The 10,989-nt window shown below is 38.1% G+C and overlaps 2 protein-coding genes across 4 annotated transcripts; both read right to left on the bottom strand.

The window, feature by feature from the left end:
* Positions 1 to 8,210: 8,210 nt before the first annotated feature.
* Positions 8,211 to 8,529, bottom strand: LOC108074060 (uncharacterized). The gene has a single exon (XM_017165932.3). The coding sequence runs from the start codon at positions 8,472 to 8,474 to the stop codon at positions 8,322 to 8,324; it is 153 nt and encodes a 50-aa protein (XP_017021421.1). The 5' UTR covers positions 8,475 to 8,529; the 3' UTR covers positions 8,211 to 8,321.
* A 1,018-nt stretch (positions 8,530 to 9,547) lies between these two features.
* On the bottom strand, positions 9,548 to 10,952 carry LOC108074088 (beta-1,3-galactosyltransferase 1-like). 3 transcript variants are annotated; one of them, XM_017165972.2, is made up of 2 exons: positions 10,702 to 10,952; positions 9,548 to 10,644 (listed from the first exon to the last, which is right to left on the bottom strand). In XM_017165972.2, the coding sequence occupies exons 1-2, from the start codon at positions 10,799 to 10,801 to the stop codon at positions 9,602 to 9,604; spliced, it is 1,143 nt and encodes a 380-aa protein (XP_017021461.1). In that variant the 5' UTR covers positions 10,802 to 10,952; the 3' UTR covers positions 9,548 to 9,601. The 3 variants fall into 3 exon arrangements, with proteins under 3 accessions (XP_017021461.1, XP_017021462.1, XP_017021463.1); XM_017165973.2 differs by having other exon boundaries at positions 9,548 to 10,635; XM_017165974.2 differs by having other exon boundaries at positions 9,548 to 10,632.
* Positions 10,953 to 10,989: the final 37 nt, after the last annotated feature.

Genomic DNA, 10,989 nt, shown 5'->3' with positions numbered 1-10,989 from the left:
TGGAAACACACACACCACCGAACACTTACCCAGAAATAACCGTTACGTTGGCAGCCACGCAATAAATTTGAGTGTGTTTCATTTTGTGCAAATTTACTATCACTTGTCTCGACTAAAAGCAATTGAAGCATTCAATTTACTGGCGGGCCTAAAAGCCTTTTGCACTCCCATTTTACCATTTTAAATTCACTAATACGTCTTTGTTCATATCGCGCATACGCAGTGTGTGACGTACATATATAGGCGCTGGAACCGTCATAACGCATAAATATAAAATAAATAAGCAATTCTGTGGAGAGGCAAACAACGGCAGCAAAATAAAGCCAAGCCGATCCCAGTGACTGTGCAATAAACTCTCAATTTCATTTATATGTATGAGCCATGTTAGCAATTCAAATGGACGATGTGCCAGATTCACTAAACCATCGATACACCCGCAGAAGCACACGCACACGCACACTTGCACGCAAGGTGGGCGTGCTGGGGGCAATTAAGGCGTAAAATATCGTTGCCTACTTTCCGCGGCCATCGACGGCGGCATCGATGGAGTTTTTATAAGCTGAAAATCGCTTAAGCACCCACCACTTAACCCGGCACTGATTGCACTGCATAAAAGTCTATTAATTAAAAGCCAGTCCCCGGGTCAAGCACACATGCTGCAATTTAAGGAGATTTATCTTTAATAATGGATACAAAATTTAAAATACTGAAAAGTTATATACCTTCTAATATTCTTCTGTAATGGTTAGAAGAAAATAATAAAAGGAAAGATTTATTATTAAATTCTTATAAAGTAAGAATATTATATCCTTGCCACAAAAACTCCACCTATTTATTTTACTAAATTAATAAATACTCTGCTTAATTCATTATTAATATCTCCAAGCATTTAGGTCCACTCTAAAGCACACACATTTGGTAATACGTCGACCAGTGAGTGCGTTTGGCCCTCCGCTTGCCACTCTCAATCCCATTGCCTTGATGTAGACAAGATGCCGCATCCACTTGGCACGTACGGTCTGATGCCTCCGCCTCTTGGGAGACTTGTGCCCGGCCAGGGTACGATTTGATATGTTTGACTTCTCGCCCAGCTCTCTGGGCCTCTACTTTATGTGGTTGCTCAGTGCAATCCCATACCTTTCTGCAAACTGTGGGATCTGGTTTCTTGGCTTTGTGGGTGTTGCCATGGCGATTGAACTAACATTGTTCTGCGTATTTCGCACGTAGTTACTGCTTGTGGGAGTCGTCTCATAAAGGCGAACTTGATAGGCTCTGACAGGACATAAGGAACGAGCTCAATATACATGGATTGCCTAAACAGCGACTAAATTGCAATTCAATCGTTGAGTTGCAATTTCCCAAGCGACGCCTAAACATATTGCTGAATCACATACTTAAGGGAAAACAAGAAAAGAAAGATTCGACTTTATTTTATTAACTTTAAAATTTTGTTCCTGGTTTTTTAATTGAAAAACCAGGAACAAAATATTGGAAATAAATATAAGAACTAGTTTACAGATAAGCATCTTGAATTCGTTAAGATATATGTATAAGCATTCGATGTCGAACACCAAAATGTTAAGTAAAGTAAATATCTCTTGACAATACGCCCAAAATCAGCACATTAAATGGCACGAGCTATTGCTTATTGATACGTATATATTTTATTTGGTTTTAATATATTCAATATACCTTCACGTTTGGGAGGCGTGCGAACAAGCGGCGAGTCTGCCGGCCACTCAAAAAGTTCAAATTCAGCTAAAGTTAAAATAAATTAGACAGTGGCCATAATTATGAGGCATGACACATAAACCATGCGATTAAGGTCCGAAACTGTCAGCCATTGCATTTTTAGATTCAGGTTTACAAATAAAATATGAATATGCGCCGGCATAGAATTCCAAGAAGTCGGTATCGATCCATTGACCAATCGCACAACAATAAGCAAGGGTAAACTACGATTCTGGTTTATCTCAGTTCGCCATCAATGGCTGGCAAAATATTACCCAGAACATCGAAAAAATGTGAGCTCAAAACTGGTTTATCAGTGGCGGCTTCTTAAGTATTTTTGATTTGAAATTCAATTCTTAATCAGCTTTCAAATTAAATATGCAATGCGAATGCAGGCAAACTGTTAAAAATAATCATTTTACTGTAATAGTATATTCTATATTACAAATAATGCCTAGTTTTGGGTATACAAATTCTTAATTTTTTCTTCGAGAAATTATTAAATTATAAAACCATTAAACCCATAAAGCTCAGAGTGAAAATAATAGGTTGGATCGAATAGGAAATTAATGCTAAAGACTTGGCCATGACGTGGGTCATAAATGCAGGCGGATTCCGTTTAAATGCTTTCGCCACCAAAACAAGACCGCAAATTTATGACGGGCTGTTAAAAAATACCGCCTAGCACAAAGAAATTATTGAATCAAATGGCGACATAACAATCCTAATTAATTGTAAACAAGCCATGAAAAACATCAGCAGCTCACAGTCCACACACTCGGCACTTGCTGCTCATTTATATGGCGCATCCAAAGGGGCGTTTGACATGGTTGAGTGGTGGGTGGTGCCGCTCATTGTGCTCCCTTTTTTGCACTGCGGCACTGCGAGTGCCCCAGGGTGCGAGTGTGTGCGTGAGAGCAAAGAGTGACGGCTTCGGCGACGGTTTCCATTTGTACGATATACAATAATATTTTGATTGAATTTCCCCCGAACGGGACAACAAAGTGGCATTTGATTTACGCCGACACGGAAAACAAGTTGTTCAGTCAAGACAATCCGCGAATCGCTTATTCGACTACGAGGAATACCTTTCTGAATGCTACATGTGTGGAATATATGACACTAAAAAATATACTTATGGATTTAAATGAATTAATATTCAGAATTATCCGTAGATCTGTTTGTTTATTTATTTACTTCATGGCATAAGTATATAAATCAAATGAACTTGATGAGATTTTTTTTATATAGAAATAAATATGTATATTAACATTAATTAATTGAATTTCTCAAAATTCTTCAACTTAATCTGAATTACAGAGCATACACATGCCACCCATGCCCATTCCCCCTTATATGACTTAAAAAACTTCTCCAAACGGATACAAACATAATTGTGTGGTTGTATGCATTTCTATATTTAAATAATTGTTTTCCCATTCCTTTATTTTTCGTGGAATAAGCAACGCAGACGCCGCCGTGGCAAAAGTCAAATACCTCATTCGTCAATAAAATAAAATTATGATTCATTGTCTGCCGGCATCGCGTCGCATTTTTGCACCAGATCAAAGTATGGCCATCGGGGCTATATTGTAAACATCTTAATTTGCATATAAATACTCATAAGAAATTTCTGGGTAATTTTTTAAAAGAGAGATTTATGTGACCACGGTGAAATTTGCTGCTGTGTGCGCGGATTTATTTATGGCCTGGCCAGAGGTCGGGGAAGCCGCACAGATTTGTCAGTTCATTAAAAATGAAGCGATTGTAAATGTTAATGAATTTTGCGTGAATGAATGCGCCCACCACAATTGTCAGACAGCCCGGACAGGCGTGACCAAAAGATGTCACTTTGTGGGTAGTCTATGGCCGGGAATCTAGGAGTTGTGGGAAATTTAAGCACTTGGAAAAATATGGTAAATGGTTTACTAAATATAGAAATGAATAATATAAAAACAATTAATAAATTAATAAAAAATCAAGCCTAATTAAAAAAGGTTCCCTAATTATAAAGTGTTTCTAAAGGCATTATATTATATATTACTTTTTGTTAATATTTATTTATTTTGCCTTTTAGGTTCCAAGTGTTGGAATTAAAGTTAAAATTGCATTTGCCAAGCCGTGCAAATCGTAGTTTCTAATTAAAATGCAACAAACGCAGTGAAATCAGGCAAACACTTTGCTGGGATATAAATTCAAATAAGTGTCGAAGCAGCAACCCAGCACCAGTTTGTCCCATCCAAACTTTGCCAATAAAAACAGCTTATCGGGGTGTTGGCCGCCGTTCAGGCCGGGCCAAGACAAATGCTCGGCGCATGGCATAAACCAACGTGCGATGCAAGGCAACAGAAAACTGCTAACGGATATTGCTTACGCTCCGAAATCGCAAAATCCGAACAAAATAGCTTTGCCATTATTTACCGCAGGCAAATTAAGTATACGCAGCGTGGGCAGTTAAATTGGCTGTTAACTCCGTGTCTCTTTTGGTTTCTGCTTTTGGCCAATTGCTTTAACTAGGAATTGCATTATATAAGCTCCACGAAATGCATCAAATAAATGTATAAATTTTGCTCCATTTAAACGAATATTTGCTATTTTTTCCTACCATTTGTTTTGTCATTTTTTGTGTATTTATGAGCCTGTTTGGTAAGCGAAAAACAAATGGCCATAAATCAAGTGTCATACTATTCCGGCCACAGACAATGTTGCAATGTAAATAGCAGGAAAACTAGCAAAAAATGAGTACATACAATCGAAAAAGAAGAAAACCAAAAGTTGTACACAGAATACATATTAAAAATTTAATTAAAGCCCTTGAATTGCATTTTAAAGTCGCATCATAGGGACAGTTGGCTTAGAGTTCACTCACATCACGTATACGCCATGCATGCCCATGCCGAAGGAGACTGAGAGCAACAGCGCGTGTGGGATTTTAATTACAGACAGTCGCGCCATTAAATACTCTTTATGGCACTTCTTTACCAACAATTTTACGGCCAGCGACAAGCCAAAATAAATTTTATGCACTTTCCCGCAAAAGCCTTCCACAGATACGAGTAGTGGCATCAGGACGACGCTCACAGCCTTAATCTGCGTGCAGCCAAAGCCAGCGATGGTCAAATGATTTTGGCCAACAAGTATTTATATATCAAAGCTTTTCTGCCTGAAATGGGATTTATGGTATGTATATTTGATTTGCTTTTATTTCAAGGCGGTTCGTTTATTTACACATTTTTCTCTGCATCACTGGGCTCAATCGCCTAATTGTTTTTCAACTGAAATATTTTTGCTTGCGTAGTGCCATTCACAGACAGACTATTAAATAAATTCCGAAATAACCCATTGAGTACGATGAGTAAATAAGGAAAAATTCGAATAGCTAAACAATGAAATCAACATTTTGAATATTCTATTTTTGCTTTTACCAGATCAAAGTTTTTTATTTAAGCGATATTTGCCTTTATTTACTTGAAGAATTTCTTTTCCATTTTACAAATATTTCCTGGAAAATGTATATATAAGAAATATTTTGTATTTAAAAATGTATTTCCTTTAATTCCTGTTAAAGCTATGCAACAACACATTTTATTTTATTCCAACTGACCCCAATTTATGTCGTTCAAGTGGTCGAATGTTCTTCTTATTTGAATGGCTTCCACTGGTGGGCCTTAAACTTTTCTATATGCTCCATTAAATCGATTTATCCGCTTTAAATTCACATAATATTGCCAATAGTTCTCGATTTGCATAGACCATTAAGTGTAACACGGGGTCCGTAACTGTGCAGGAGCCATGGAAATGGCTGGGAAATCCTCTTCAACTGGATCTTTAAGTGCCACTTTAAGTTTAACGAGCGCTTAATGTGCCTTTAATTACGAGAGCCGCCTTTAGCCCGCCTTTGGGTTGATTGAATGTTTGCCGCTGAAATTGAGATTAATGGCGGAGGCGGAGGAGCCGGACCGGAAAAGAGGACTCTATTCATATAGCATAAACGAGGGTAGACAACACCCGCCTTTGCGGTCCCTTAGTTTGTCTTTTATTCGGTCCCAAGGTCTGCGAGTCCATCCATCCAACCGGGCTGTGTTTTTTGTCTGGTCATTGCCAAAGTGCAATATTAATCATGTCGAGAGCCCAACCTGCCGACCGATATGTCCCGGAGAGAGCCAATTCAATTAGCAGCTAATGAAGTAATTTCGTCAGGTCGCCAATTAATTTCTTTCATTCTTAAGCCATTACAATACGCTTCAACAGGTTTTGTGGTCGTAAAAGTGTCCCTGCAGCAAATTGGGACTTTATATGCCATATGACTGCCATTTCAGATGTGTGTGATAGCAAACACCCTAACGTGAGATTTTTCGGGGGCTACTGACACTAGGATTTTATGATGTTCTCGGCAATTATTTTTTATCGAACGAGCAGCCAGTAAGTCCATATGAATGGCAATCAAGAGCAGGCATTTTTACAGATTGTCTGTGAACCATAAATGGACAAAAATACTTTAAATTTGTTTAATTGCCTTTAATAAAACTAGAGTTAAGTTTGTGTCTGAGCCTTTAACCAAACTGAAGATATAAATTCTTAGGAATATAAAATGCGAAAGCATTTAATTTAAAGCTGCTTTTATTTTGATTACAAACGAGTTGCTCTAGCCCCTTTGCTGGTAAAGAAGGCGAAATAAGTTTTGCCCTGGCCCTAGGCCAACAGTTTATACACTTGAACAAATTGGAGAAATGTTAGTTTCTAGTTTGTGATAACAAAAATATTATTAAATACTTATAAACAAAATACACAGCGAAAAATCTTAATATTTCTAAATTATTCCTGTTCCTTTTTGGATTTTAGTTACTTTAGGCTTTGCTAATAAGAATTTATAATTACCCAAAGTTTTTAAATCATAAAAATATGAGATCATGAAAGCATTTATGTATTGAAGTAATATTTTTTAAAATTAAATTTAATTATTTTAAAATAAAATATTTAAAATATATTTATTATACTTTTTTTTATGTTTCTACTTAGAATTTTATATTATATGTGATATAATTTATTTTTTCGCTATCTTAATATTTTCCCCGCATTTTCTTCAAGTGCCCACATTTGCGGAAGAGTGCGGCGGAGGAGCCAACTTTATGGCACACAGGGGCATAGACAAAGGCCAAATGAGATGGAGATGGCTATGGGTTGCATTGGCAGCCAACTCCGGTCGGATGGCCAATTTAAACGCCTGCAGCTGTTACAGTTCCAGAGCTCCAGAAGTTGGCCGTCTGCTGGATCCGTCCGAGATGTTCATTATCTCGTCTCAATGGGGCCCCGTACAATGCATTAATAGTTTGCCAGACAAGTCAATTGTGTGACCTTGGCGTGTGGCTGCTAAATGGTTCTTAAAGATTCTGACTAACTGATATTTAGCTTTAAGCATGACAGAACTAACCGGGGGCCAGCAGGACGGCGATTTACGAGCGAAATCAAATCGAAACACTTGCCATATAAAGATAAATCGCTGTCATGGCAGCATCGGATTATTGAGGCACAACTTGAACTGCCATTGCTGCAGCCAAATATTGTCATTTATTGTGCGAATGATGGCGATAACTCAGCGATGCCGAATCGAAATTTATGCACTCCCATGGGCCACCGTACCACCGTCCCGGCCGCTACATATGGCGTCATCATTTTTGCGTATTGGATACGGGCCATTTGAGTGATTCTGATTGACTTTCGAGCGGCCTTCTAATCGGTTGCTTGACGCCATCAATTCCAGTCGTAAACAATTTCTGGAAATATCCTGTTTACGTCAGACCTTGGCTGCGAAAATGTCAACAAATGCTGTTCTGCTGGCCGCAGAGCATGAACACTTTTGGGCATAAAATCCATCCATAAAATCAGCAAGAAACGGAATTAAGCAAACACTAGCGCGCTGTTAGTCGTTTCCGCTTCCGCCAATTCATTGGTCCCCCCGTCAGAAAGTATGCAACGCAATGTCTCCCTCGTGTCGGATAATAAACACATAAATTCGGACAGAGTTTGTGTTCAAGGTCGAAACAACAAGGCAATCATCGGATTTAGTTACATTCGTAACCAATCAAACGCGTGAACCGCCTGGCAAACAATAAAAAGACACATAAAATATAATTGAAATATGTTTCAATTTGAATGAGAAATAGATGTTGTCATTTTGGGCACGAGGCTGCTATGAATATCTTTGCCATAGTGTTTTGTATAATTATTCAATATACTTCTTGACTAGCTTCAAAAAAGAAAGAATTAGAGGTTTGACTTTATAGCTATGTTATTTTCAAAGGGAACAAGTAATAAAAAGAGATATTGATCTATGCCTTTGATAAAATTATATAAAATATTCAAACTTTTCTTTAACTTTGATTGTTAATAAAGTATGGTTCACCCTGGAGTCGAGGATTCTCCCATCCATAAACTATGCAGCTTCCTGATAAACTTACAAATAAAAACACATAAAACACTTTCAATGCAACAAAAGAATTTATTTCTGTATACTATTCCGATCAAGAGTCCATTTTAGTTCAAACATTTCCGATGATTCCGATCCAACTACCAAGGTCGACAATGACACCTCAGGTTGAAGTGGTGGCTGTGGTGACCCATGGGCACAGCGGAGACCGCAGCATGCAGGCGATAAGGAGGAAGGTGGCCTCCGATGCAGGAGCGCTGAAGAGCATGAGCATGGCAACCACCAGGAGGGTCATCAGGAAAGTAGTGAGCTGCATGATGATATTATTGGCTTGTGCTTTGCTGTGCTGGAACCAGAACTAATTCTGCAGTCCAAATGGAGGCTATTTATATGCTTTCCCAATGGTAATATCTAACCTGTTCTTCACACTAATCATTTTTGCGTTTGCTAAGGTGCAACTTGAATAAATAGTTATGTAAATGGTAGACACCAAAGTCGTCAATATTGACCTGCCTTTATTCCCACATCAGACGTGCAAACATACCTATGCATAATAACTGAGAAAGTGCGTCATATCGGGTATTTACAAGATGCTTTTCTATTGTTTTAAATAAAAAAACAAAAATGGAATTTGATCAGGGGTCGAATTTGTAATCTATCACAACTAAAGAAAGAAATTTAAAGAAATTAAATTTAAAAATAAATAAAAATGGGAAATAGTTTTGTTGTTCCGGACATGTCTAGATCGACTCGCTAGATCGACTCGCCTGTTGATGCTGACCTAAAATTATAGAACCCTGCAAAGGTGTAATAACTATTCCAATAACAATTAAAATATGCAAAAATATATAGATAAATCTTGCAGCTATAAGATATAGCTGTCCGATTTTTATGAAATTTATACCAAATTTCTAGAATAATAAAAAAAGCAACGAAGCTATAATATAATTTATATTAATTTCCCGATCGTTCCTATGGCAGCTATATCATATAGTCGTCCGATTTTTATAAAATTTTTACCAAAATTCTGAAATAATATAAAATGGCCATATCTAGTTAAAAATTATGCAAAAATGTTTAAAAACAGCAAAGTTATAAAAAATTTTCTAAAATGTATCGAACATTTGTATGGCAGCTATATGATATAGTCGTCCGATCCGGCCCGTTCCGACATATATAGCAGTGAGAGTATATAGAAGACTATATGCAAAGTTTCATTCAGATAGCTTTAAAAATGAGGGACTAGTTGACGTAGAAACAGACAGACGGACAGACAGACAGACGGACGGACGGACATGGCTAGATCGACTCGGCTGTTGATGCTGATCAAGAATATATATACTTTATAGGGTCGGAAACGTCTCCTTTACTGCGTTGCAAACTTCTGACTGAAATTATAATACCCTGCAAGGGTAAAAATATATTTATGTGACGATTGATATCTTAAGATAAAGGCTTCGTCTCAGCTTTATGAGACTGCGTACACTTTATACTGTAATTGGTAACAAAGTTAAATACTTTGAAGAAACTTAAACCCTTCGGTCTTTCCCTAATTATACTATTCTTATAATTACATAACCTCTTCGACCTAAACATTGGAAAGAGCGAGCTGTGCATGCGCTCCACCCCGGCATACACGGCACAAAGACCAGTGACAAAGACATCTTCCAAGTGAACCACCTTCGTATACCAGGCAGCTTCGTACAAGCGTTTGACCACATCCATGGACATTAGGTAACCTTTGCCGACCAGGAAGGCTGGATAGGTGTTATTTGGATACATGTAGTGTGGCATGTACCACTTGTTTTTCACATCCACTATGGGTTTGGCCCGACTAAGCTTTTTTCCCAACAGCACATTGCTGGTGGTTGTCAGTCGGAATACCTTCTTCCCGAAAGAATTTCGAGTCGGCATGGAGCCACCCAATAAAATGTGCAACAGATTGGGAATATTTACGAAGGCATTGTCATCTGTCTTCAACACGTAAGCGGTGGTGTTGTAGCAGCTGCTGCTTAAATGTTTCAGCGCCAGCACAGTTTTCAGCGTTAAATTTCGGTAGCTATCGATGAAGTCCTCCATAATGATGTCGTTGTGCTGATCCGCTTCTTCACGAAGTTGCCTCAAGAATTCGTTTGTCCTGCTTCGCCCGATAATAAAGAGCACCCTCACAGAGGCACGGAGGCTCTCATCCTTTCCGGTCAGGTATTCCGAATAGAGCTGAAGCCTACTTTTGAGAGGAGGATAGTAAGTCCCCTTCAGGTGGCCATGGAGCTTTTGGAAATCCGGATAGTTGAAGCGTGATGAGTTCCCCCAGGTCTCCCGTATAGCTTGCCGGGCTAGGAAGTTCCGAACACTTGACTCCACAAAGATTAGCAGAAAGGTTTTCTCTCCACAAAAAGCTTGGGGCTTAATTAAAGCAGTGTCCTCAAAGGGCGATATGTTTGCTGTCAAGTCCAGTGCATCCTTTGGCCATTCTGCTATTAGGGCTAAAATAGGTTAAACTTTATTAAAATATATTTATTATTTTGCTTATATCTACGTACTTGTACGGCTCATGATAAAATTATAACGATTTAGCATGTAAATGTTGTATGCTGTGTAAAAAGCTAATATTATAGTAAGATTAAAGTATATCTTCAGCATAGTTTTCCTGACGATTGCCTTCGTTAATTAACTTCAAGAAGCTAACGGAGTTCACTGTCAACTATCAAGTGAAACTAAAGGCATGTGCAGCGTGCAATAGTTGCGACAACGTAAGCTATTTCAATATTGGTTTAACAAATGTGCTGCTAACTAAACAACTGATGGCAAATTATAAATATTGGTATTTT

The sequence above is a fragment of the Drosophila kikkawai genome, chromosome 3R (assembly GCF_030179895.1).
Source record: "Drosophila kikkawai strain 14028-0561.14 chromosome 3R, DkikHiC1v2, whole genome shotgun sequence".
Lineage (NCBI taxonomy): Eukaryota > Metazoa > Arthropoda > Insecta > Diptera > Drosophilidae > Drosophila > Drosophila kikkawai.
The sequence above is the reverse complement of the archived record's forward strand: the minus strand, read 5'-3'. Positions and strand labels throughout refer to the sequence as shown.

What these genes read in the sequence shown, in the direction of transcription:
- LOC108074060 (XM_017165932.3), bottom strand. Translation starts at nt 8,474, where the DNA reads ATGCAGCTCACTACTTTCCTGATGACCCTCCTGGTGGTTGCCATGCTC.
- LOC108074088 (XM_017165972.2), bottom strand. Translation starts at nt 10,801, where the DNA reads ATGCTGAAGATATACTTTAATCTTACTATAATATTAGCTTTTTACACA. An exon ending in TTTTATCATGAGCCGTACAA is followed by an intron (nt 10,645 to 10,701) that starts GTACGTAGATAT and finishes AACCTATTTTAG; the next exon opens with CCCTAATAGCAGAATGGCCA.